Genomic DNA, 27,690 nt, shown 5'->3' on the forward strand with positions numbered 1-27,690 from the left:
CTGCTGCTCGCTTCGCAGTTGAGTTGCTCTTGCCGTGCAAGACGAAGGCCTGGGTTGGTGTGTGTGGTTGGTGTGTGTGGGGTGGGGGTTGTGAGTGGGGCCCGGGGAACAACAACAACAACGACGGCGGCAGCAGCAGCGCTCGGCCGGTTGCTCGAGTGACGAGCCGCGTGGCCCCGGCGAGAGTGAAGGAGGAGGAGGAGGTGAGGATTGGGGGGGGGGGTGAGGATGGGAGGGGGGAGGATGGGGGGGGGGTGAGATTTGGTGATGAGGATTGCGGGGTTATTTGGGGTGAATGGAGAGGAGGTGAGGATTGGAGAGGTGAGGATGGGGGGGGGGTGAGATTTGGGGATGAGGATGGGGGGGATGAGGATGGGAGAGGAGGTGATGAGGATGGGGGAGGGGGTGGTGAGGATGGGGGAGGAGGTGGTGAGGATGGGGGGGAGGGGTGGTGAGGATGGGGGGGAGGGGGTGGTGAGGATTGGGGGGAGGGGGGTGGTGAGGATTGGGGGGGGGAGGATGGGGGGGGGGTGAGATTTGGGGATGAGGATGGGGGGGATGAGGATGGGGGAGGGGATGAGGATTTGGGGGGAGCGGGTGGTGAGGATGGGGGAGGAGGTGGTGAGGATGGGGGGGAGGGGGTGGTGAGGATTGGGGGGGGGGGGGTGAGATTTGGGGGTGAGGATTTCGGGGTTATTTGGGGTGAATGGAGAGGAGGTGAGGATTGGAGGGGGTTGTGAGGATTGGGGGTGTAGGAAGGGAGGGGGGTGGATCGCAACGCGATTGCGATCTGGCGTCAACGATGCAACAGCTGCAGCAGCAGCCAACCCTCGTATATATGTGTGTGCGTGCGTGCACGGCGAACTTCTTTCGCACCGTACGTATCCAATCGGAGGCGCGGAGCCCTTCAACACGCGGGAGGCGACTGCGCGCGCGTCCCGACCCCGTCGAGTCTCGGAATCTCGGCGGGGTTGGTCGCCTGGCATGGGGCTGGCATCGTGCACCACAACTCGCGTTTTGCTGCCTCATTTCCCCCCCCCCCCCTTGCTTGAGCCCACGTAGTTGGGCAGCAGAGGGCAGCGCAACAAAGCCTCTCCTCCCACCCCCATCGCACCGTGCCTCTTGTGTGCCTTGGAAGTATGGTCACCTGAGATCGGCACGGGGGGTTGGCTTCAGTGCGGCGGTTGGATTGACCCACAACGAGGGCTGCAACGTGGACATAATTGTGTGTTTTGTGTTTGTTGACGGTGGGATCTCGGTAAGCGTGGGGCGTCTGCGCAGACGTTGCATGTTGAATGGGATGCGATTGAGGATTCTTCACAGGCAAGAGACAGGGGATGGGTAGAGCTCACGGGGGACTCGGGATGTGTGGCTTCTCCCTTGCGGCTCTTCGGCTGCCCCCTTGAAATACAAAAACGAAACTTAAATCTTAAACGCAATTGAACGTAGATCAAATATGGCAGGGAATGATGGGTCACTATGGAATGTCTTAATGAGGACAAAATGTACGGTCAAAATATTGTTAAAGAATAAGTAAATGTGGGGAAAAAACGAAATAGACGCAATTTATTCCATCACCAGAATGTGTTTGTCATCTGCTGTATACGAGCGATGTTTGTGTTCAAGTAGCTCTGCGTGTGATGCGGCTCTGTAACTATTTTGGTCAAAGACAAATACAAAACATATACTCTTCTTCCTTGAAAGGTTACCGACCTACGTGCTAGATGGTTAAACAGCTTGGTTACCATGGTAACTTACATGCTTAGCCTCTAAACAATAACAGCAGCATCAGCAGTATTGCTGTGAAGTTCCAAGTGATGTATCGGATCCAGTAGTGCGGTTTCACGAGAAGAGGAGAGGAGTGTGAGATGTGGAGAGGTAAGCGGGGCACGTCTACGGAGGGTGGTGAGGGTTAGAGGCATGGGTGGTGAAGGTTAGGTGTGAGGGTTCGGGGATTAGAGTTAAGGGTGAGGGTGGTGAGCTAGGTAGTGAGTTCAGTGGTGAGTGGTAGGGCTGATGTGAATCAGGTTAGAGATGAGAGGTCATTGGTGGAGTCAACTTGTGTCAGGTGGCTTTGCCTGGCAAGGCCTCAGCATGGGTGCCACCGAGGCTCACGATGCATTCCTTATTTGAGTGAGTGTGTGTGTAGGTGGTGTCGCATCATTGTTATTGTCAACTGTCATCGACCAACGAGTTCATAGCGAGTGCGTGGAAGGCGTTTAACCTTCACGTCGCATTTGATTGGATGCAAAGAATGTGAGAGTGACTATCAATCGCCCAGGGTGACGAGGAGGAAGCACCGAGCGAGGTGCCAGCACAACGCGGCAGTGCGCCATGGCAAGCCGGTACGGAGAGTGGACGGTTTCCAGCAGTGATGACGAGGAGCGGACTGTGGAGTCAGCGGTGGCACCAGCGAGCGGCAGGCAGCCAGCCGAGTCCTGGTAATTCCTGCCGGTGTTAACGCGCAGCTCACACACCCCTCGTGCAGAGCGTGTACCGTCTTGAACTAATCGTCAAACTGCTGTCATCTGCCGGTAGAGCATGCAATGAGCGTGTAAACGAATGTGCAACGCACGCTGCACGGCTGACATCACTCGTGTACCAAATATTTGCCGTTGCACCATTTTACCATTTTCAGACTGTGTTTGAACACTCACCTTCCAACTGAGTTTGAAAGCCTCAGAAACTCTCTGTCCATCTATTGTGAGTGGTGGGGGGAGGTGACACTGTAGCTCTCATTATGATGATTCAATATCAATGCAACTTTTATGTAAAGTTGTGTTGCTATATGCGACTTAACCTATCAAAAACCGGTTTAACTGACAAAGCAGATGCCCAAAACAAGCCTTCATTATTTGCACATATGCAAATGATTTTTGCTCTGTCTTGCTAACCGTAAATGTCCATATTGCTAATGAGTTACTTTCGAAGACAAAAACGCGCAATGTAAAACATTTTGTTAAGCATGCCTACGCCTGATATTTCGTAATTTGTAAAAATAAGTATGGTGCATTGGGGTAAAATACCGTTCCTTTCACCTTCAGCTGATGTCGATGTGCTGTGACATGTCACCACGCAGGCAAGGTGAGGCAGGAGCAGGAACGCAGGAGCCACAGTATGACTCGGATGCGACCTTGGTGGATGAAACAGAGATTGCTGCGAACCCAGAGGCTGAGATCGGATCCCTTGGTGAAAAGAGTTTAGCGAATCCGCTTCCCATCGCGCCCTCCCTGCCGGCGCTAGCAGGCAGCGCAGCCAACAAGCGCAAGAAGCCGTCGTGCGCCGACAACAGCTGGACGGTGTCGGACAGTGAAGACGAGAACGACTTGGGTGGCGTGGAGGCTGCCGTGTCCTCTCTCACGGAGGATAAGGGCATCGTCACCACTTCCCAGCACAAGAGGCAGCGACTAGGGTTGGATAGCGGCGTGGTTCCTGTCGTCGAGAACTCCGTGTGCGGTGAGAAAACTCCCCCTCGTGAGCCGGAGCTGCGGGAGCTGCGGGAGCTGCTGGTGCCGCAGGAGCCGCAGGAGCCGCTGCCGCCGCAGGACGTGATCGAGGCATTGGAGCAGGCGGCTCCACTGTATTTCTTTCTCACCAGAGTGGCTGGGATTGGGAAGAAGATGAATAGTCATGCACTGCACATCACTGGTTGGTTCCCTGACCCTGCCCTCATTTTATCGCAGCACAACACGTGCATTTCACTTCGGTAATCCTAGGGATAACAACTAATTCTGCGTTTTCTTTGTGCACCAGACATTTTATCGCCACTTATGGGAACACTCAAGAAATCTGCACAGGTGAATATTTAATGTCTCTTCCTGGACCAGAGTGTGTGTGGGCTGAAACAAGAAATATAACAATGTTCGTCTCCTCTGATGGCCTTATGGTCGTGTTAAAAATTGCACATTAGCGTGGTGGGAGCCAGTCTCTCCATCGGATGCACCGCTGTTGATTTCCCACAGGGTGGTACTCATCTTATCGAACCCAGAGGGACAATAGATTTAGTTGACACCTGATGAGAATTTGAACTCGCAAGCTTCGGATTGTGAGTCAAGTGCCCTACAAGAGCATAATATGCATGATATGTTTTGCAATGTCTGCTGTGTATAGCAAATGTAAAGATTTAAACAATAATCTGTGAATGTTGAATACCCATTTGTGTTGTATGCAAGTTGCTGTGGTCTAATGATAATTCTTCCAACATGTTTGTCACAGTTTAACTACTGCTTTGACATCCCGTGGCTCATGGAGCAGTACCCAGTGGAGTTCCGGTGAGTGGAGGGGACGGGAGCCTGGACCTCATGGTCCCTGCAGATAAATGGAGTAGTCTGATGCCTATGGAAGACCACCCTTGCGTGGCTTTAGAACTTGTGAACCATGTACTTGTCAATGCGGTGCTTCGCTTGCGGTATCTTTTGAGCTGTATTCATGTGCTGAAGGGCGAGTGTCTGTGTCCACAATGCATGTCTGGATGACTGCGGCACACGTTTTCATTGTGAGCAGGTCCCTGCCGCTGCTGCTGGTGCATGGCGAGCAGCGTGCAAGCAAAGCGAAGCTCTTCGAAGCTGCCAGTTTCTACCCGAATGTAACGCTGTGCCAAGTGAGTCTACCCCAGTGTTTTATATCATACACTGGATTATAAAGCATCTAAAAACAACTGAACCTCAAGATTCGGAATGTGTGCCATTAAGATAATTTGAAGAACATTTATTTATGTTTACAAATTTTCAGAGGTAAAGGAGAAGAAAAATAGAAGGCACACAGGGCAGAAAGGAAAGTAAGATGACAGTCTGGTGAATGTGCAAATAAAGACACTTCATATAGAGATAAAGTCACAGGCAGAGGAAGACAGAAAAGTCTCGAGCCTGGACTGAAACAAGGGGGAGGAAATTGGTATTTTTCCGCAGAAAGTGGAAGGAAATTCCTGACAAAGGGGCAGCAGCAGAGAAGAAACAACCTCTCATCGCGAAGAGGTTGACTGGGTTTTTTGAAAGGGAGGCCTTTGTTGCTGGGACGTGTAGAGTAAGACGAGAAGGGGGAGGTAGGGGTGAATTATTGTAGGACCTTGAGGATGTAGGGGTGATCTTGTAGTTCACGTGTATTGGTTGCAGCCATTGGAGGGATTGGAATATTGGCCTGATCTTGTCTTGCTCATGGATGTGAATGAGAAGTATGGCAGCGGCATGCTAGATCATTTGAACTTTTTAGCTGAAGTATTTGGGGAGGCCACAAATAAGAATTATCGTATTCAGTGTGATAAAGGTGATACAATGTTGATAAGGGCCTCCGCAGCAGTAGCAGCAGCAGATGGTAATGAGGAAATGTGTTTCCAACCGTCACACAACAGCAAGAATGTGGTCTACTCCCCCCAATTGAGTGGACAATACTCCAGTGCCAGGCAAACATTAATTCTTCTGGAATAAAATAATTTAACCGCATTGCATATAGCCACAGAAAAAACATGTTTTTGTCAGTCAGCCTATTGGCCTTACATTAACCAATAGCATTAGAAAAGCAATCAAACTTGACTGGTTTCAACCGTTTAGGTTGTATCAGTAGTCAGGCTTGCTAAATATATACTGTTGGCTTATCAGCTATTTTTCATAAAGGCACTTCTTTCAAATAACAGGTTCCTGTCAGCACAAAACTACATTGTACAAAACTCATTATGCACTCTGATGCTCATAACATCTGGTAGATTGGCAGTATTTGCTTCAAAAGTTTGACCGCTTTGGAGATAAAGATTGGACGTCGATTTATTTTTTATTATCACCGATGTTGATCTGTGAAGTCAGTACTTTTACCAGATATATTCACCACGTAAGCAGGCTTCACATATTCATTAAATGTTTTATATTTTAATCAACATGGTATCATCACCTCCGATTAGCATGGTTTCCGCACCTCCAACTAGAATGGTCGTTTATGTAGAGTGCAAAAGAAGTTCAACATACATAAAAAAGATATATCAATAGTGACTTCACGTAAATTAGCGTTTGTTTGTAAATTCACATTTCTAAATGTGCACATGTATTCTGTGTCAGGAGACTTGCTGGACAGATATTTGTACAGTATATACTTTGTAAGCTAGCTGTTTGGTTAAACAATTTATGTTCATCATTATCACAAATTCTGTCTTTTTTCAGGCAAAACTGGACATAATGTTTGGGACGCATCATACGTAAGTATCTAGAATGCACGCACAATTGAAAGCTGTGTGTGTGACGCGCAGTCCCGCATAAAGGCTATGCCAGGTTTAAAACGAGATATGTGATTCGGCCTCTACTCAGTCCGCTGGGAACGGTGTCCCATTGGACGGTGTTAGCTATGTGTCATACTTGCACTCTCGCTATTTGCGGATTCTGCCTTGGGGTCTTTGTATCCACCTATGTTCCTCCCCTACCACAGGAGGGAAAGTACGTAACGCGACGTGCTCTTCCCCTTGCCCCTGTTGGCGTGCATTGCAGAAAGATGATGCTACTGCTGTATGAAGAGGGTATGCGAGTGGTCATCCACACATCCAACCTCTTCTTTCAAGACTGGCATCAGAAAACCCAGGGGTGGGTGCTTGTCCACAGTTTCAGTATTCATTGTATGTGGGCATTTGTGTTGAGCTCATGCCAAACGCCTGTCCTGCTGTCTGCAGCATCTGGTTAAGCCCGATGCTTCCTCGGCTGTCAACAAGCGGAGAGTTGCCGGAGATGCAGGGCGAGTCACCCACGGGCTTTAAGCAGGACCTCATTGCGTACCTTAAAGCCTACAGCTCTCACTCGGTCACCTGCTGGGCTGAGCATCTACAGCAACACGATTTCTCCGAGGTCAGGTCAGCGGCCACCTCTATTATCATGCACCGGTGCGTTCTCATTAATGGCTTTTGTGACGGTGTCTTCTGATTGATGGCTGCGGTATCATCTGATTGATGGCTGGTGTGAGCTGCTGTGTTCGATTGGTGGCTTTGCGTGTGGTGGTTTGTTATAGTCGATCACTGCCGTGTGCTTGGATTGGTGGTTTTCTGTGTGCAGGGTATACCTGGTTGGCTCGGTCCCAGGCCGCTTTTCAGGCGACAACAAGGAGAACTGGGGTCACCTTCGGCTTCGCAAGGTAATGTACAACTGGAATAACGGGATGCACATCCATGCCGGCCATGCAAACACACGCATGCGTGTGCATTGGGCATATATAGGTGTATTAGAAGCAGATGTGTGTGCGTCTGGATTCTAATGCCAGGGGAGGTGCATTTGTATAGTGTGGTGGGTGGAATATGGGCAGGTGTGTGTATTGTATAGAGAGGTGTGTGTGTGTAGGGAGGGTATAGGATTGTACTATAAGCAGACGTGTGTGTGCATGTACATTGCAGCTGCTGCGCGAGAACCTATCCCCTGTCGAGGAAGGAAATGAACAGTGGCCTCTCATTGGCCAGTTCTCCAGCATTGGATCCATGGGGATAGATAGCGACCGGTGGCTGCAGACCGAGTTTCAGGACAGCCTTGTGACACTCGGCCAGAGTGGCTCACCAACCTACAGCTTCAATCGCACACCGCTGAAGCTGGTAAACCACGCACCGCTCAAGAGAATAGGAGCACTCCTGGGGGGAATTATTTGTGAATTTGCAACAGACATGCCCCACCTCTCATTATTATTGTGCTTGTTTTCTCAGCCCAGCTTCATTGAGTCTCATGACTTTTTCAGTAGCATCCTGCCAAGCTTTTTCACAGTAGGGGCGATGATTCCTCTGTATTATTCTAATTGAGTCATTTGCTGGTATTTTTTCTAGTTTGACATATTTGGATCATGATGTCAGCACACAATGGGCTACTCTTGTGAATGACTTGTGAACTATTTCGTGAAAATGTAGTGAGAACCTGCGATGTGAGTATACGCCTCCCATCCTGTGCCCCCCTCCTTGTGCCCCCTTCCTGTGCTACCCTCCCTGTGCCCCCTCCCTGTGCCCCCTCCCTGTGCCCCCCCTCCCCTTGCTTCTGTTATGCTCAGATCTACCCTACTGTGGATAATGTGCGGATGAGCCTGGAGGGTTACCCGGGTATGACAGCCCTGTGCTGTAACGTCCTACCCTCCTAGTCCTGGCAAAGCGGTGCATGGTCTACATTCAGTATTAGCTGGGAAACTCCATGAAAATAAACATCAGGCTTTTTTTGCAAATAACAATGGAATCGATACGAAATGTATCCAATCTGGCTGGCTTAGTTATCTGTATGTATATATATACAGTGTGCATTACTGATTGTGAGTGTTGTCTGTGAATATTCTTAATGTGAATCTATTTGTGTGTTGGTGTGAGTGTGTGGGTTGATGTGTCTGCCAGATTGGATTGGATTGACTCTTAAGTGTGTTGCTCACTGATGTGTCTTTAGGTTGTACCGTGTGTTGTTTGGCATGATGCTTGACGTTTCGCTCCATATGCTGCGAGCTTCTTCAGGAAGTGATCGTTTTTGCTGAACACAACACGTTACCACTCAGAAACACATTGGGCACATCGGAGAAGCTACATGGCACAACCGCAAAATCCTACTACGCTATCTGCGTGTTGTTGTGCTTCCATTTGTCTGTTGATTTGAGTCTATGTGTGTGCCGTTGTTGTTGTCTATATGAGTGCGAGTGTTGTCATTTGTGTCTGTGAGTAATTCAACCTCCCCACCTTTGCCTCCTCTCTGGATGACTAGCTGGTGGATCCCTCCCCTACAGCGTCCAGACAGCAAGCAAGCAGCAGTGGCTGCACTTGTACTTTCAGTAAGATCGCGCACCATCCTTCTGGATGCACACAACTGTGTGCACACACTTTTGCTCATTTCCATGTGAGAGTTCACAGCATTGTCCTGCTCTGTGCTTCAATAGATCGTGGCAGCTACGGCTGTGCTACTTTATTACCAGGCACACAGCGAGAACTAATAACGTGTTATGAAATCTCTATTCTACCCTTTAGAACGTTGGCTCACGCTCAGACATACTGGTCTCCTGACACCCATCGTTATAGTACCATACTCTTTGATGACACAGTAATATGTACATTCATCTCTGCTGTCTAGATTTAGAAGTAAATTTAATTTGAGCCATGATATTTCCCTCCCTTTATCCTCCTGCAAACTCACAATGCACCCTTGGCAAGCCGCTGGTTGTCTGAGACATGTGGCCGCACCCAGGCAATCCCCCACATCAAGACGTACCTACGCATCTCACCGGACTACACCAAGCTCGCCTGGATACTGCTCACCAGGTAGAATGAAGCAGCTTCGAGCCCTCTTTGTGTTCTAGTTGAAATGCCCAGTGCCTAGACAGGAACCCAATTGCACTGCAAGCAAAGCCTGGTTTAGCTGTCATAGTTGAGGTCCGAATGGGGACTGGTGGTCCTAAGTCTCAGAATGTTGTGGTTGATAGAGAATACTGCTCAATGAGTTTTTAAACTAGGTGCTCCTTATTCTTGGTTCTTTCGGTAAAGTCACGTAGAAGGGAAATAATAAAATAATAATAATACAACTATAAAATTCTCACGACGTTTCGATTGCAACACAAGCAATCGTCATCAGGTGGTTTTCACACCTGATGATGATTGCTTGTGTTGCATTTTATAGTTTTCCTTTTATTATTTCCCTTCTACGTGACTTTACCGAAAGAACCAAGAATATTGAATCCCTGCAGTCACGAAAGCTTTAAATCGAAATTTAGGTGCTCCCTATTTGTATGGGTGTGGTAGCTTTTTTGAAAAATTCTGGCGATGCTGTTCAGGCTTAACTCGAGATAAATTCTACGGCAATCGTTACTGGCCATGGTTGCCACACCCCTTTCCGTTGTAAACATTTATTTATGCTAATCTGGTGAATATGGTAGCTGTCTCCCATACTGGGAAACTGGGAAGGCAACTTCTGAACAGGTCACAAAGGTCATGTGAGTAACTAAGGTCTTTAAAACATTGTTCACCAAACCTACCTCTTCCATTGGTTAGACAGAACTCTTTGTCACCCCATGCCATTGCCGTACCAAGTCGCCATAGTTGCTCACAGCAAATACATTGCTGCCAGTGATCATTGTTGGCAGTGATTGCCCCAGTCTTTTAGCACAGCAGCTGTTTCTCTGCCAGATCCTGCAAGTCGGTTAACTAGTGTTCAAGGATGCAGGTAACGTACTGTAACTCGCTGTAACTTACCTTGACGGACATGTGATAAGGAGGCATGTGTGCCAAATGGTTCAGCTATTTTAAATATTGATTTTAAGAGTTGGGCATTTGTTTTAGAGACGTATATAGTAAGGTGTGTGTGTATGTTTGTTTCTGTGCAAGTGCCAATCTGTCAAGGGCAGCATGGGGGAGCTATGAAAAAAGGGGCAACCAGCTGATGGTGCGATCCTACGAGCTGGGAGTCCTCTATCTTCCCACTGCATTTGTACGTCCCCTCTCCTGCACCACACTCCAACACCGTGCAAGTGCTTCTGCACGTGCGTGTGCTCGTGTGTTGTGTGTACTGTTCTGATGTGGTCTTGCCCGTTGTGTGTGTCTGTGTGTGCGCGAGTAGAACCCAAGTGCAAAATGGTTTCCTGTGGGACGAGGAACAGTCATGAAAGATGCTGAGGGGGTTGTTCCTTCCTTCCCGGTGCCCTTTGACCTGCCGCCAGTGCCGTATGGCAGTAACGGTAGGACCATTTTTTGGGTGGTATGGGGCAGACGGCTTGGCACAGTGCCCGAGTGCTGTCGGGATGGGGTTCTATTCAGGGGTTGGCTGCTGTTGCCATTCTTGTCCAAGTTGAGGTCCTCGTGCAAGTGCTCTGAAGCTGACCTTTTTAAGCAGGCATTTAGGCTCGCTCACCTGTGTACCAAATTCACCTTTGTTGCTGGGAAACACAAGAAAAGCAGAGCAGCTGACTGCTTGTTGTCTAAAGAGGTGTTTTAGAATGTCGTTCTTAAACCTGGAGGTTTATACACTCACACGAAAGTTCCCACATCAAGTTGGACTGAGAGGTTTTTCGAAGTCAAGAGAAAACATTTTAAATCAACATTTAATGCCTCAATAACTTTGGACATTGTCCAAATTGTTAAGCAAATGAACAAGCTTTAGATATTACAAAAAAATCCCGCCATATTTAGTTTAGTCCAAGCGACATGTGAAGCTGAGCAGATTACGAGTCACGGCCCTGCTGTTTGCCACTATGTACCACCACCCGCGTGTTGCTGTGTGCCGCAGTGTGCTGCGTGCCGCTAAATGCCACCACATGTTGTTGCGGTGTACCACCGTTCTTGTTTCCCTCTGCTGTGTGCAACTTTTGTGTTTCTTTGTTGCAGACAAACCATGGATCTGGAACATCCCTTACACGCATGCGCCAGACTCGCACGGCAACGCCTGGGTGCCTTCTTGAACCACGAACCGCTCCCCATATTTAGATGCAAACCCCCCCACCCCCCCCCGGCTGACCCGCCAACCTGGCCCTATCAGCCACCTCACAGATCTTGCCAGTGCTGTACCTCTTTATATTTCATGGGTTAGTTATCAGTGGGTGCAGCGTCACTAGAAGTTAGTCTGCCCACCCAGAATAAACAAACTAGCCAACTACCCACCGCGTATCTGGTTAGATTGCGTAATTGGTAGTAGCCATAGTATGGTATTTCATGTGAAGCCAAGTGTGAATTTCATGTTTTTAAGTGTCGTGTGGATGGAAACACGTGTGACGAGGACCAATGGGAATTAGTTTTTTGGCCAGCTCCCATGTTGGAATCACAAGGAGAGTGCTGGCTGGCTTCTCTGCTGGGCCTACATCTTGCGTCTCGTTCATGAACCAGAAGATCCAGGCTAGTGTGAGGTCTTGAATTGCAGTGTTCCTGACTGTGTTACGCCTTGTATTTGTAGCCTTTTGTACTCTCATATGTTCGTATATTTTTTATAACATTCTGTAGTGGACAAAAGTAGTAATAAAGGCTGTGTGCAGTCTCTGCGGAACCCACAGTTGGTTCACCGTGAACAATTAAGAACTGTCTGTGATATTCACCCGAATAACAGCCTCGCTGAGTCTCGCTGAAATGTTTGCACTCTGCACTGCGAATAGTGAGTGGTGAGGGACCAAGATCTGTCGGGGTGGTGGAGACCTGGGACCAGTTCTAGAAAACTTGAATCCTAATCCTTCAATGGAATTTCCCTTTGCAGATATGGCCAGTGCCAGGTGTCTTTTTCAAGGGAGACCTGGATTTGAGTACAGTACAACCTGGATTTCAGTGCAGTACATCCAAAGGTGTTCACTACGGGGGACGTCTGGCAAAAACAAAACTCTTTGGCACGTGTCGTGACGGGTACTGCAAGATCTGACCATGTCCGTCCAGTGCTCGCCGAGCTGCATTGGATTCCGATTTCTCAACAAAGACAACAGAAGGTCGCACTCATCATGCGTGACGTGCTTTACACCTTGATCTCGTCAAGGAACATAAACCTTCACGTGAACTCCAGTCATCCTCACAGCAGATTTTGGCTAACCATTGAACAAAGACGGTCACTGCATCGCGCGGCGCTTTCAGATGCGCTTCAGCGGCCGTCGGGAACGTTCTTCCGATATTAGGAAGCCACTGGAGGTATGCACTTTTAAATCATCCAGATTGAAAACGAACTTTTCTTAGAACTACTTTTTGTCTTGAGTTGGCTACGTACGGTGCGACAGAAGTTTAACAACAGCCATAACGTACAACATATAGGACCACAGAGCGTGGGCAAACGTTGGCTCTGGCTGCATTTTGTGCACATCAGCTGTGTTGAGATTAGATTTAAGTGAATGACGTCATGTACAGAGACGAGCTTTGGCAGCGCGTTGAGGCGGGTAAGCGTGATGACATCATCCCTGTGCTTTCTGTCCTGTCGATGACGTCATCGCGTCGAAGCCGCAGCCGTTCCTTAAGGTAACGATGACGTCAGGCGGAAATGAGTTTCAAAATATAAATTAATACCAATAAAAGTCGTTCATTCGGAAGATTGTGACTTCAATTGGTTTATAGTTTTTATTTGGAGAAAGGCGACAATTTTCCGTGAATCTCTTCGGCAAGAGAAGCATTTTTTGTTTTTGTCCAACGAAATACAGAGCGTTAAGGACGGACACGCGCATTCCATTTAGAGAAGCACAATTTAAGAACCGAGATGGGTCTGAAGCCTGCCTCGTGACAGTCGGTGGGACCCAAACAACCGCTGAACGAGAAGACATTGCGTCATCACCACAACGCCGTCATCGCGTTACAGACATCCGGTGAACGAATGCCCGTGACGTCATCGCGTCGGTTCGCGTCGTGACGTCACTCAGACCCCTCCCCGCGTGACGTCATCTCCCCCTCCGTGTGCTTGGCAGATCAAGTGGAGCGCCATGGTGAGTGGCGCGTCTCGGCCTTCGGGGCCCTCACGGGCCGCGCTGTGGCTCGTTGCTTCTCTGTGTCGTGATGTCGTGGGCTTGGGGTCATCTGTGTCGTGTTGTCGTCGCTTCTGCTCCGGTTTGCGCTGTGTGAGATGGCGCCCTGCCGCCTGCGAGCGAGCGAGCGAGGAGGAGCCCGGCGCAAGGCCTCGCGCTTTAGCTGAATCACGGCCCTGGGCCCGGGGGGCGAGAGACACGGCGATGTGTGTGGGGGTCGTGTCCAGAGTGACGCGGGCCCAGTGTGTGGAGTTGTTAATAGTTAATCCGTGGCCTTGCGTATAGAGGGATGTGTAGGATTTTGGACAGAATAATGATGAGTACTTGTGGTTATTGTGCAGTTGTGGGCTTGTGTCTTGAATGATGTGCGGCCGGTGTTAGCTTGTGTTTAGTGTGATGCATATATGGTCTGATGCGTGTCTAGAGCGATGTGTTTTTGGCTTTTGTATTGAGCGTCGGGGTTGTGGTGGTGTGAGGCGGGCAGCGTCTCGGCACCGGCATGTGAATTGTGCCTCTCTGCGTCTTTCTGTGCGCAGGGGCAGAGCCAGTCAGGAGCGCCCGGGTCCGGTGGTGGGAAGAAGGATGACAAGGTAATTGGTGCTTAGGAATCAAACTTATGCCCTCACGCATTAGCTTGGTGTAATGCCCAGAGTGGGTGATGCTGAGGTAGTGAGAGTGTCAGTGTTTTGGTGAATGTATTATGTCGAGCGTTTGTTGTGGTGGCTGAGTGTTGTGGTGAAGGTGTGGTGAGAGCATTGTTGTGGTGGCTGAGTGTTGTGGTGGCTGAGTGTTGTGGTGAGAGCATTGTTGTGGTGGCTGAGTGTTGTGGTGAAGGTGTGGTGAGAGCATTGTTGTGGTGAAGGTGTGGTGAGAGCATTGTTGTGGTGGAAGATGTCCCGTGTGTGACATGTGATGTCCCCGATGCCACAGGAGAAAAAGAAGAAGTATGAGCCGCCAGTGCCAACGCGCGTTGGCAAAAAGAAGAAGAAGGTGAAGGGGCCAGATGCTGCCAACAAACTTCCACAAGGTCTGCTTGGGTCATCACCATTGCATGAGTGTTCTTGTCCTGATGAGTCATGAGTTTAATCCTCTCATCGCAGCCAACAGAAGCAGTAATTGGCCTGCATCCCATAGTGTGAAAGGATCGTGTAAGTACCAATGTGCTCTCGCGTGTATTTTTTGGCGCAGTAACTCCACACACCTACTGCCGCCTGAAGTTGCTGAAGTTGGAACGTATCAAGGATTACCTGCTCATGGAGGAGGAGTTCATCCGCAATCAGGAACGTCTCAAACCCCAGGAGGAGAAGCAAGAGGTGCGGCATCTCCAGGTCTCAGGACATCACTTGTGCAGCTCCCGCTTGTAAAATTAGTCTAAATTTTATCGTCACAACCATACAACTGCTTTATCGATGTTACCGTGATGCTGTAGATATCTTTCAGAAAACGTGTAACCTGTCTTTGTGTCATTTTGTTATTACGCATTTCGAGTGCGAGATGAGAAGTCGGATATTACAATCCATTAGCTAACTTACTGGGATGTGCACTCTTAAGTTCAGTCGGCTTGTTTAACTCCATTATATTCCTGGTCACGGCTTGTATCACTAGTGAGTGCTTAAGTGCTACAAGAACCGCTCATCAGGGCATCATCCAACAGTGGTTTGACAAAAGGGCTGTCAAAACATAGTAAAGAGGCATTTCCAGCGACAGTGTTTTAATCAAGTTTTCTGTTGTGAGTGCAGGAGGAGCGGTCAAAGGTGGACGACCTCCGTGGTTCACCCATGTCTGTTGGCACACTGGAGGAAATCATTGACGACAACCATGCCATCGTGTCGACTTCTGTGGGCTCTGAGCACTACGTCTCCATCCTTTCCTTTGTTGATAAGGACCTGCTGGAGCCTGGATGCTCTGTGCTGCTCAACCACAAGGTTTGAGGCTGTTCTGCTTTCAGTGATGGGGTTATTTGGCTGTCCTTCCACACTGCAGGGGAGGGCAGATTAGGCATTGGCCTGTTCATGAAGACATTTGCTTAATGCTGCTTTCGAAGGAAATTTTGATTGCATTTTTTATTTAATGTATGTAAAGTACATGGAGTGATGTGATGTTTGTGTGGCTGTACAGGTGCACGCTGTAGTTGGCGTGCTGAGCGATGACACAGACCCACTGGTGACTGTCATGAAGCTGGAGAAGGCACCACAGGAGTCGTATGCTGACATCGGAGGGCTCGATGCACAGATTCAGGAGATCAAGGCATGTCACTTCTTGTAGACACAAACATGAAGGGATACTAGTACTTCAATATCCTGATTGTGAAGGGGGCAATGGTAAACAAGTGGTGAATGAGCGTATATATCTCATGATCAGTCCTCAGCAGGTTCTGTTATCAGGACTATCGAAAATAAAGCAATATTTAGCAATTTTATCACCGAGTGGTGTATACGACATGAGCACGTTTGAGAATCCGTTGCCTTGAAATTTGTGCGGCAGGAGTCTGTGGAGTTGCCACTAACCCACCCGGAGTATTACGAAGAGATGGGCATCAAACCTCCCAAGGGAGTCATCCTGTATGGCGCGCCTGGTACAGGTGAGAGGTTGCATTACTGCATTGGTGCTGTGAAATGAGCATAATATGATGTACACACACTTCTGGCATAATGGGCAGTGCATTGTATGCAGTGCTGTGCCATTGCATCTGCTAGTATTGGAGGCGTTGATCGATTTTGTATATCGAGTGTGACAATTGTTCCTTGTGTGGGGCTATAGGCAAGACACTGCTGGCAAAAGCGGTGGCCAACCAGACATCGGCGACATTCCTGCGCGTTGTGGGCTCTGAGCTCATCCAGAAATACCTGGGCGATGGACCCAAGCTGGTCCGTGAGCTGTTCCGTGTGGCCGAAGAGCACGCACCCTCTATCGTCTTCATCGATGAGATTGACGCCATTGGCACCAAAAGGTGGCTGCTGTCCCACACTTACTCATGATGACTGAACCCAGCACAACTCTTTGACTGCAGCCTCTCCTTCACTTCACCTACACCCGCGTGTGCTGATGCATTCCTTTAGCAGCACTGCATTGCTCTGTACCAGAAAATGGCTTTTAAAACAAATCTATAGTTTTCAGTAATTACTAAACATAATATAGCTTTGTTTTTGTATAGTATGGGGATGATGTATTAACTTCTCGTAGAATTAAGCATTTTGTGAACAACAATTACTGAAAAACAAAAAGAGGTCCACAACACCATTTATTTTTATACAATTTCCCACAATTACGGTATACTTTTCCATGGAATTATCTGTTTCAACTCAACCCATCTTGATTACCACCACCATCAACATAACTATTAACATGATCCTTAACATAAACATTTTCATTAACATAAAACGGTGAGGTCAGCTGATATTGAGATAGACATGGGTTAAGGAGATTTTGATAACATCCCAATTTAGTCTTTCATTAATATCATCACTCCTATCACCATTACGTCTGTCATGTTGCTATGATCACAGTTATCAGCACTACTGTCATCACTATCATCACCATAATTTCCATTGGCACCACTACCAATGTACCAGGGTCACTAAATTGAGTACCCCTTTTTGGTATCGCCCTTTGGGAGTTTAAATGTATTTTAATTGCTTTTCGGAAACATTTAATATATTGTGAAGTTTTTATTTGATAACTACATCCTAAGTGGCTCAGTCCTTAAAATGTGTTAATATATGTTTATCAAATTAATGGCGGGGGGCTGCTCGTAGCATAGTTATTGCACCGAGCTATGAAACGGATGACATGAATACATTTCCTGGCCGGGGCTGAATTCAGTTGAGTAATATGAACTCGTCCTGGACCCTCTCCCCCACCACTAATTGTCACTGACTGGCATGGGTAGTTCATAAGCTAGGTGCAGTGGTTGGAGATAAGATGTTACATAACCAACACTTGCAGTACTTAAAACCACTATTAAAAACCTACACCTGCCTGTTGTACAGTACATGAGCACTGTTGTCGTGTAACCTTCGTTGTATGCTCGTAATTTAGGTATGACTCCAACTCTGGCGGCGAGCGGGAAATCCAGCGCACCATGCTGGAGCTCCTCAACCAGCTTGACGGCTTCGACTCGCGCGGAGACGTCAAAGTCATCATGGCCACCAACCGCATAGAGACGCTTGACCCTGCACTCATTCGCCCAGGTGCTGTGTTCCTCTACCCCTCTCTTTATGAACACCCATGACACTCGAGACTTTTAACCAGTTTCATGCATAAGAGGTTTGCTAATTGCTGAAAGAAAATAATTTTTTTTGGCCTATGGGTTCTCCACATAGAACAAGTGATCAAGGTTGGTGTTGGTTTACCCAGTCACTTTGATACCACGGAAACAATGATTGATTTGCTCCCCATCCTCTCAGTAAATTAATTCACCCCTCATTGCACATTCCACTTCTGTTTTCCCTCATCCATCAGCCCTTGTCAGCCTGTTATCACACATTGATTTTACCACTACACTTTGCTTCTTCCACGTGCTTTTTGCAGTGTTTTAAGCACAGGCACAGCCTTGTATTGCCATTAATGTTTACTTTTTGTTATTATATCTGTGTAGGCCGTATCGACCGTAAGATTGAGTTTCCTCTGCCGGATGAGAAGACAAAGCGCCGTATCTTCTCAATACACACGAGCCGCATGACCTTGGCAGATGACGTAACCTTGGAGGACCTCATCATGTCCAAAGATGACCTCTCTGGAGCTGACATCAAGGTGAGTCCTTCAACCCGAAACACCCTTTGACAAAGTTTAGTATTTGAGGGTCTTCCCAATTTTCTTCTTGATTTCCCCCCGAAATGTCTTAAACCATTTGTACCCCTGTGCACAGACTGGCAATCCTTTACACTCTCGCATGCTCGCTTGCACGTGTGCGGAAGCACATTGTTATTAAGTTCATGTGGGCCGGGTGTGGTGCTGGTGTGGTGCTAACGATCTTGAATTTTTTTTGCACAGGCCATTTGTACTGAGGCTGGACTCATGGCCCTGCGGGAGAGGCGTATGAAGGTGACCAATGAGGATTTCAAGAAGTCGAAGGAGAATGTGCTGTACCGCAAGCAGGAGGGCACCCCTGAGGGGCTGTATCTGTGATGTCAGCACAGCACAGCTGTCTTGTTTTTTCTTCGTTCACTCATTTGGCAGAGGACATTCAAATGTAACAATGTTTTGTAATGAATGCCAAGTAGCTAAAAGTTTGAAATGTAATAGTCTAGTGTTCAACAAAATTTGAGGTGTGTTGTATGCAAGACTGTAAGAATAACAATTTAGCAGTGCATCCTGGCTTGATAAATTACAATCCCTGATGTACCGTACATGCACATGCCAGTGTTTTGTGTTTTTTGTTCAGCGCTGGCTGACATTTCATTCAATGTCAATAAAGATGTAAAACTACACTGAATTTATAGTGCATTCATAGTCAATAGAGGAATGTCAGACACATTACTGCAGAACTTCACTATATCATGGTTTTTTTAAAGAATATATTCAGGTGATAAAAAGTAAAACAAATATTTGCGTGGGGCTGGCCTCGAGGAAAAATACCTTAAACATACTTTTGGAATAAATGCCATCAGTTCAGTGATGTATCTTTTAAGTAGGGTTAAACACGAATCTGTAAATCGGTTATTTTCACGCAGAAATCGGTAGTCTACTCTAGTGTAATTTTAATACAGACATTGGCACGTGTGGATATACAATCTGCACGGCAGCAGGCCTGGATTACCGCGTGGAACATTTGTTCTTGTTTCTCGGTTAAAAAGATTCATCCCTACAATTGCTTGCTCTCGCCACTGCTTGTGGAAGCGCCTCCGCTGGGAGGATATCTGGAGTCGAGAGGGTAATATGTCAATTATTCAACACTAACCTGACTAAAAGGTATAACATGATTCGATAGACATTTCTATATGTGCGGCAAACCAGTAGCCAATTTTTACTGTTACATTTCACCGTGCAATTACAGGTAATGCAAAAAAAGTATTTAACGAACCTAATTTTTTACCATATCAGTTCATGTAACTTTCACCTACCTGAAGGCTTTCATACACCTACATCTCATCTCCACTGAAATTGCCAACACATTGGCATGTTGCATAGTTGGGTCTCGCCTTGACTATTGCAACTCCGTCCTAGTCCGGACCTCCGCTAGCAACCTAAAGAAACTTCAAAAACTACAAAACAACCTGGTACGCATCGTCATTGCCCACACTCATCCCCGTCTCGACTCACTCGCCTGTCTCCGTGCCCTCAACTGGCTACCCATCGCCAGTAAGGTCACATACAAGATCGCCTGCCTCTGCCACAATGCCTTCATACCTGCCTGCCCGCCGTACCTTTCTTCATTATTGACGACTTGCAGCTCGGCACACGGCAAATGCCTGCGCAGCGCGACTCACGACCTCTTGATACCAAGATCCAGGATGGTCATCGTGTCTATGCGCCGCTTCTCGGTGGCAGCCCCAACACTCTGGAACGATATCCCTCTGCACATTCGCAGCATCACCTCAATCGCCTCCTTCAAGAGAGACTTAAAAACTCACCTCTATAACCACGCGCTTTTGAGCAACTCTGAGCTTGGCTGCGCGCCTCTGAGTTGCGGCCATTACATCCGCAAATTTGCGCGCGTTATAAATTGAATTATTATAAATTTTTATGCAGTCATTGAATTTGACAATATAGGTTCTAAACGGTGATTTGTTTTTCCCTGAAGTCATTTTAAAGTCGTCAGAAAGTGTGGGAGAGTCCGGGATGCAGTCGAGGTTTATTTGGATGTAGGGACCGGCAGACTGGGCCACGGCGGTGTTGGAAATTAAATAGTGGACTAGTGCAAGAGTGAAATAGTGCAATAGTGTTCACACTTAACTGCAGTACAATATTGCAGCCCATCAGCATATCCACACTTCGAGGCAATATTCAGCAGAATTTCTTTAACCAAGACAAAAACTCTGCAATATTATTTTGTGGCAAGCCTTAAGGTCCAGTTAATTTCACTGCGTGTGACTGCAAGCAACGCACATTGTTTGTATATGTTGCAACTCGGCAGTGTTTGTTTGTTTAACGAGCCTGCAGGTTGCTGAGACCACGGTTTATTTGCTTATAAACATGCAACTACCGATGGCCGAAACATTATTTTTATGTGGTGGGGATGGGGGGGTGGTGGTGGAGGGCGGAGAAGCGACGCTCACAACAACGAGTGAAGCACCGGGTGGCTAAAGCACAGCAAGTTGGTACAGTAGGGGGCACAGGTGGTGCATCAGCCAGTCATCTCGGTCATCTCGGTCAGTCGACCCGTGGCACCTGCTGGGTCTGCCCCGTGACCTCCTGCCAGCGGGCGTTCGACACTTCACGTGGCCTCAAGGTGCACTTGGCCTGGCACAAGCGTAGTGGTGACGTCACCGCCACTTAGTGGCGAATGGCGGTTGTTGTTGGTGGGGGGGGTGGTGTGTGGGTGGTGGTGGTGGGGGGGTGCTGGTGGGGGGGGTGGTGGGGGGGTGGTGGTGGTGGGGGGGTGGTGGGGTGGGGGGGGTGGTGCTGGTGGGGGGTGGTAGTGGTGGTGAGGTGGTGGTGGTGGTGGGGGGTGGTGGTGGGGGGGTGGCGGTGTGGTGGGGGGTGGTGGTGGGGCAGGCGACTTGCGGGGCAGCGCTGTGACGCCGTGCGGCTCCACTCGATCCCTTGCCCCGCCACGTGGGGCGTCCTCGAGCGGCGGCGGCGGCGGCGCCCCGAGCCGGGAGCGAGTTCAGAGGGAGGCGCGGCCCAGGGCGGGGCCACACGGGGGGGGCGGGGGGCCACACGGGGGGCGGGGCCACACGGGGGGGGCGGGGCCACACGGGGGGGCGGGCGTGGCTACACGGGGGGCGGGGTCACACGGGGAGGGGGGGGCACACGGGGGGGGGGGCACACGGGGGGGGGGGCGGGGTCACACGGGGGGGCGGGCTACATGAGGGGCTGGGCTACACAGGGAGGCCACACGGGGCGGGGCTACACAGGGGAGGGGGCGGGGCCACACGGGGGGCGGGGCTACACGGGGGGGCGGGGTCACACGGGGGTAGGTGGGACCCACCTGGACGTGCGGGAACGTGGGGAATCCGAGCCGAGGTGACCGAGTTGGTCGGGGACTCGGGCCCTGCCATGGTGGACTGGGTGCTCGACAGCGTCGTGGGCTTCCTGAGGAGCCCGCGATGGGACGAGCCGATTCGCCGCTTCATGGAGCTGGAGTGCTCGGGTAGGGGCGAGCGAGGGACATGGGAAGTAGTCGGGACGCGCGGGGACTTGGGATGGAGACGACGGGGGGGTAACGTTCACGCGGTCTCTGTGTCTGCAGTTTTTCAGCCCGGAGAGGAGAACCCCCTGTGTCTGAGCGACATCCACGGGCAGTATCGCGACGTGGTGAGTGAAAAGACAAAGATCCTCCGGCTTAGACTGTCGTTGGGGCACACGATGGGGTGGGTGGCCAAGTGGCACCATCATCACCGTCAGCACAACCGCAGTAAAACTGTGCCAACCATCAACAAGCATTAACATCGCCACAATTAAAGTAAGAGTATCAAAACAAGCATCTTCATCACCACCAACAACATCGCTAAAATCACAGTTAACACTGTAACAACCATCTGCACCAGCCATCTTCAACGTCAACAACATCAACATCGCTATAATAACAGTAACTATACCAACCATTTTCAACACCATCAACATCATCACTACAATCAGAGTAGCACTTCACCACAGGAACACATCACCATCATCACCGTCAGAATCGCAGCACCATCAAGATCATCATCACAGGAACACAGTAACATCATCAACATCACAGTAAAACAACACAGTCAGTAACATCATCACCATAGTAACATCAACGGGCAGTACCGTATAGTGGTGAGAGCGTATTAACACAATTATTACCGTCAACAAAATTAGCACGATCATGGTTACCAGCTATTGTGGGCCCACTGTGGGATGAAGGTCACCCATCTCCATCCCACACAATGCCACAATCCTATTCGCAAATCGCCACCCACTTCCACTGTTCCATTGGCATCTACACTACCACCACTACCACCACCACTACCACCAATCGCCTTCATTTCACCGTCTGCATTTTAGTTTAATCCCCGTGTGGTTTGTTTTTGACGTTGCACTGTGCATCTGGATGTGTGTAGGTGGGTGATCTGCTGGATGAATACTGCGAGGAGGTCGGCATTTCGGAAGAGGCTTTCCTGGAAGCCTGTAATCGAGCTCTTTCCCACGGTGACCTCTCACAGGTGGTCACCGACACGGACGTTGACATGGAAAGACTGAGAGCCACATTGTGACTCGGCGAAAATACTCGTGGCTAAAGACTCGGTTCAGTGCATGGTAACTGGGAGGACTGGGTTATTGATGTGAATTCAACGTACAGTCCATAATAGAGGATTTTTTTGGGGGGTTTAGAAAGCGTAAATATAAACGTGTCTTTTGATTTAAAGCTTTCGTGACTGCAGGGATTCATATGCTTGGTTATTTCGGTAAAGTCACGTAGAAGGTAAATAATAAAATAATCTATATATAAAACAATAAACGTCGTGATAATTTTTATTGTTTTATATTTATATTATTTTATTATTTCCCTTGTACGTGACTTTACCGAAAGAACCAAGAATATAAACGCGTAGTTAAACCCACCACCAATTGACACGGCCAATTAGTAAGGTTTGTCACTTAAAAAAAACCATGCCAATTAGTTACTGGTTCAGCACACCGCTTGTGTGTTGGAGAGTAAACCCACATATACAATTCGAGTACGACGTTTCGTCGGTAATTAACCAAAACAACTATTACGGAAAATATTGATCGCGAAAGCCGATATGTTAAACTACACTTACCCTGGTGACAATGGAACAATTGGGCAATGTTTGTGATTGCGCTTATTCCTTTAACCGAACCACAGAGTGCGTTCAAGCCGGTGTGGGCTGCTGAGGATTTCGTTGCCTTCAAAGAGCTGATGGTGGAGAAGAACCTGGAGATGCAGGGCCGTGCCTTGAATGACATAGTCCAGCACCAAGGTAGTCTTAAGGCCAGTCTGCATGTTTGATTTAAAGTGGCTAAAGGATTATGCTTTTGTAAATAAGCAGCCTGCAGTGAGTGGGCGTGTTCATCCGTTTACAAAAATGTACCAAAGAAAAATATTAACTTGGTTGTCCCACTGTGCAATAGTTGTAACTGAAGAATATATTCCAACTTGACATTCCTAACCCATCTTGGCAGTTTTGGAAAAGTATATATATCTTGCTGTTGTTGCCTTCATTTGGAAAGAGTTTGCTGCTGTACTGTACATTAGCTTAGCACTGATTTATAAAATTTCGTGACACGCGGTTAGCATTACATTCCAGATGTGGTTGTGTGATGATGGCTGCGACTGGTTCTTGTTGTACTGGTAGGGGTGCTGCCAGACTGCCTCCTGGAAGGCGGGGAGGATGCGGTGTCTATGCTGGAGCGCCGTGAGGCCGAGTCTCTCCACGAAGCCCTCAGGTGTGGCCAGCATGACCAGTGTGTTAGATCACATGGTCTCATATGGTCGATGTTAAAGCTAATTTTATTCACGTGTTTACATGTAACAGGGACTCTTGCCCTTGGATATATGCACATATATAGCAATACTAGTCGACATGAAATTAGTTATGTTTTACGAATTATGCATTATGTAGAAAATATTACAAGTGCTTCTCTCCTCCACTGGGCTTTATGCAGATAGGTTTTCTTTTCATGAACAGTGTAAACATGCTTGCTTGTGCAGGCTTTCCAAGGAGGAGTATGAACAGGAGCTGCTAAGAAGACGGCTGGGAAGCATAGCTGCCGAGGAGAAGCCCAGAGCGACAACAGAGGGCCCAGCTCTCCTCCCAGATGTTCCCGGCAGCACGGCTGGCCCTCGTCAGGTTTGCTGACGCACATTGCTCACGTTTTGCGTGTTGGTTTTCATGCCTATGTCTTATTGGATCTGTGTGTTTATTGTTATAAATGACTCTGAATACGTGTTTGATTATTGCGTGTTTACTTTATTTGTAACAAATGAGAAATGTGTGATACCGCAGGGGACAGTGGATGCTGCACTGGTGGAAGGTGCCACGACAAAAAATGGAGGGAAGAGTGAGGATTTTGTTGCAGCACAAGCTGCTGCCACTGCAAACCTGGGGGACAAGATACAAGGCAGTAAGTGACTTATTCACATCAGCACACATGTTTGATCTTTACAGTTTGGCTCGCTATGTACTGTGTGGTTTGATATGGACCAGATGGCTGTAGCATTGGACCAGAGAGAAAGGCCCTGCGCCCTTTGCGCTCCTACCCGCGGAGCACTCAGCTGGACGTTGTGGCCTCTGTTGGAGATGGGCCACCTGATGGGGGACATTCACAGCAGCAACTGAGCAATGAAGACACATCCAACAGCAGAGTTGTGACATCTCAGTCCAAAAACGAAGACACAGTGAGCCTTGTTTGCACCTTCACCATATCCTGACATTAAATATATAAAACATATGGCATTCAGCCACAGGTTGCCTTTTTGTATTGTATTAATGTATAAATCATGTTCTATATTATAGTGAGAGGTTATGAGTTATGCATGCTTGTGTATGTTGTGGTGATTGTTAAGTTTTCCGGTGGCCACAAACTTATAGAATCGGTGTGTTTACTTGCCATAATGCAGGACCAGTCGACATTATGTGAGGAGGAGATAGCAAAGAGGAGGATGTATCTGGAGCAGCAGAGAGACCGGCTCAGATCAGCACAAAGGTCTGAGGAGACGGGGCGGTCCCTGGATGAGGAGACCGGCAGTGCCTCTGGTACACAGGCAGAGTTCCAGGCAAGGGGTCCCAGACTTCACATGACACCCAGTTTGTTAATGTTCACATTACCATAGCTGCCTCCACAAGTGTCCCACCATGCCCAAGTCAATATGAATGTAGTTCTGTAAATCTTGACTTAAAGCTTTCGTGACTGCAGGAATTCATAGTCTTGGGTCTTTCGGTAATGTCATGTAAATAAGTTCAAAGAAAATAACACAAAGAACAAAAAACTACGATGTTCCGATCGCAACACAAGCGGTCGTCTTCCTGAAGACGAAAAGTCGTAGTATTTGTTATTTTGTTATTCTCTTTGAACCTATCCATGTGACTTTACTGAAAGACCCAAGAATATGTAGTTCTGTAGTTAAGTCGGTTTGTATGCTTCAGACACCATATCCTCCAATCTGAATGTAGAAACAAAGCAAAGTAAACTTGACTGTCTAGTTGGGTGAAAAGAAGCAATACACTACACCACAAATAACCTCAGTCCTTATGCTTCAGGGTTTGTTAAGGGGACTTGATTTGGTGAAGTATGTTTTAGGCAATATCTGTTTAACACTGGCTTATAATGTGCAAATGTGCACATGCTTTAGCCATCTATACATTCTCTGAGTTCAGACTTTGATTCGTTTTGGACCACCTTACCCTCAGCTGTGATTCCAGAAGCCAATAAGCATGAATTAGCAGACCTTCCTATTACAAGAGACTATGAAGTATGGATGGTGAGTCAGAGCAGTACCATCTCTTCATTTGCAGGAGCTGCCTGAGGAGGAGAAGAAAGCACTTCAGAGACGGAGGCTGCTCGCAGAGACCCTGAAGAGAGAAGTTCTTCACAAGGACTGATCAATGCCCTCATCTTTATTGTATCTTGAAGTATATTGATCTGAATCCAATACTATATTTATGAAATTCTCGTCTCAAGGGATAACATTTGTGTTTCATTTGATATACAGTGTATGCTGAAAGAGGTTGTTCTACTTAATGTACTTGTTAAACTTGTATCCGTGCTTATAATTTAGCTTCATAATTTCCACATTCTGAGATATATTTTATATACAAGCCTGAATTTGATATCAGCGATACTACTGCAGATATGTCATATTCAACTGTTTATATAACAGCTTCTTTATGTAGTCTGTATTGTATATTTTGATATGAAAAGTTGAGATTCAATTTCTTCCAAATGCAATTTTTGTAATTCGCCATTTATACTTGATTTCTTTTTTACTCGCTGTATGTCCTACTAGTATAATTGTATATTTTGACTGAATGATCTAGATGTGACAATGGGGCTGTTGAGTGCGCTCATCATTTAATTTCAAATGTCATTGCATCTAAAGGCTAATGCAAAATAGCTTAACGTGAACTAAATGCCCACAGATATAGAAACATTCATAAGTAGACAATACACCTTTACCATATTGTCTTTCCATGAAAAATCTGAAGTTTACTTTTACACATTTCATCGGCGACATGGCCTTCTGGGAGTGCATTTTATCAGCAGCATTGGTTTAATAAAAGCAAACTGGACACGTTTTGGCATTCAGTTTCTCATGAACCAATTACTCTACTCGAGAAAAAAGAAATGTAAACATATAAACATAACACCTGTATGTTATAACTAATTTAAAATGCTTTGGCAAAGTTCGGTGCCATTTTAGGAAAGGAACACGGCAGTTCTGGTGTTGGTGTGATGTACGTGAAGAACTTTCGATCACTGGATGTAAGAGTGCACAGGCCTGTATGGCTGCAATAAGGTGGATAAATATAATGATCCTGTAATTATGAAATAACTTGAATCGAATGACCAGTACTCTACAGGGTGGTTCAGATGTCTTGTGATCCCCAATCAATTGATCCAGGAACATTTTTCCCCTTTGCATATTAATTTTTGTTTTAAATAAACCTTATTTTTAAACATTACGTTATAGGGAATTACATGGGGTCACAAGACATCTGGACCACTAATGTTTTCATGGTTGTAAATAGATAACCAGTGTACATCTCGAGGAAGATGAGTTTCATTGCTTCCATTTGAAATAAATTTAGAGCTACACGACGCATAAATTGAAAGCACCTGGTCTGTTTGGACATAACGAATTGCAATATGAAATGGTGAGTGTGAAACTCTATAATTAACATCGACATCTATCCCTACACAAGTTCCAACGAAACCAGGTCACGTTGACACGACTAGATCTAGGAAGAGCACGGTTACAAGTTACCCATGGGTTCCCGAGTGGTAAATCGCTCTTGGCCTGCCACGGTTCAGTGAGAAGATTATTCCCGCCCCTCTGGTTAGCATGGTTGGTGACGTACGGTGCGAGCGAAGTTCAACAAACTTACATGATCAAGGCTAAATGACAGTAAAAAAATATACATTTTACTCGAATAATCCCATGAGATGGAATCTCATAAGGACGTCCAATTTCTCAAGTGGCGTACAAAGGCAACAATG

At 47.5% G+C, this 27,690-nt stretch overlaps 3 protein-coding genes across 3 annotated transcripts; all 3 read left to right on the forward strand.

Moving 5' to 3' along the window:
- Positions 1-74: 74 nt before the first annotated feature.
- Positions 75-13,971, forward strand: TDP1 (tyrosyl-DNA phosphodiesterase 1). Its single transcript, XM_061558873.1, has 18 exons — positions 75-203; positions 2,282-2,441; positions 3,080-3,648; positions 3,754-3,797; positions 4,216-4,271; positions 4,504-4,600; positions 6,147-6,181; positions 6,468-6,560; positions 6,647-6,823; positions 7,023-7,101; positions 7,358-7,549; positions 7,993-8,041; positions 8,682-8,748; positions 9,125-9,232; positions 10,292-10,394; positions 10,524-10,641; positions 11,288-12,228; positions 13,917-13,971. Exons 2-17 carry the CDS (start codon positions 2,335-2,337, stop codon positions 11,359-11,361), a joined length of 1,968 nt encoding a protein of 655 aa, XP_061414857.1. The 5' UTR covers positions 75-203; positions 2,282-2,334; the 3' UTR covers positions 11,362-12,228; positions 13,917-13,971.
- On the forward strand, positions 13,245-18,807 carry PSMC1 (proteasome 26S subunit, ATPase 1). Its single transcript, XM_061558874.1, has 11 exons — positions 13,245-13,341; positions 13,917-13,970; positions 14,311-14,407; positions 14,569-14,693; positions 15,120-15,305; positions 15,499-15,627; positions 15,865-15,961; positions 16,141-16,330; positions 17,419-17,570; positions 17,978-18,132; positions 18,373-18,807. The coding sequence occupies exons 1-11, from the start codon at positions 13,339-13,341 to the stop codon at positions 18,505-18,507; spliced, it is 1,323 nt and encodes a 440-aa protein (XP_061414858.1). The 5' UTR covers positions 13,245-13,338; the 3' UTR covers positions 18,508-18,807.
- Positions 18,808-21,438: 2,631 nt separating this feature from the next.
- LOC133347003 (cilia- and flagella-associated protein 36-like) lies at positions 21,439-26,762 on the forward strand. Its single transcript, XM_061558875.1, has 10 exons — positions 21,439-21,634; positions 21,734-21,798; positions 22,572-22,673; positions 23,339-23,453; positions 23,829-23,919; positions 24,185-24,323; positions 24,480-24,597; positions 24,681-24,871; positions 25,094-25,249; positions 25,989-26,762. Exons 1-10 carry the CDS (start codon positions 21,541-21,543, stop codon positions 26,073-26,075), a joined length of 1,158 nt encoding a protein of 385 aa, XP_061414859.1. The 5' UTR covers positions 21,439-21,540; the 3' UTR covers positions 26,076-26,762.
- Positions 26,763-27,690: the final 928 nt, after the last annotated feature.

Source organism: Lethenteron reissneri, chromosome 25, assembly GCF_015708825.2.
Source record: "Lethenteron reissneri isolate LAM-NWPU_2019-01 chromosome 25, ASM1570882v1, whole genome shotgun sequence".
Classification (NCBI taxonomy): Eukaryota; Metazoa; Chordata; class Hyperoartia; order Petromyzontiformes; family Petromyzontidae; genus Lethenteron; species Lethenteron reissneri.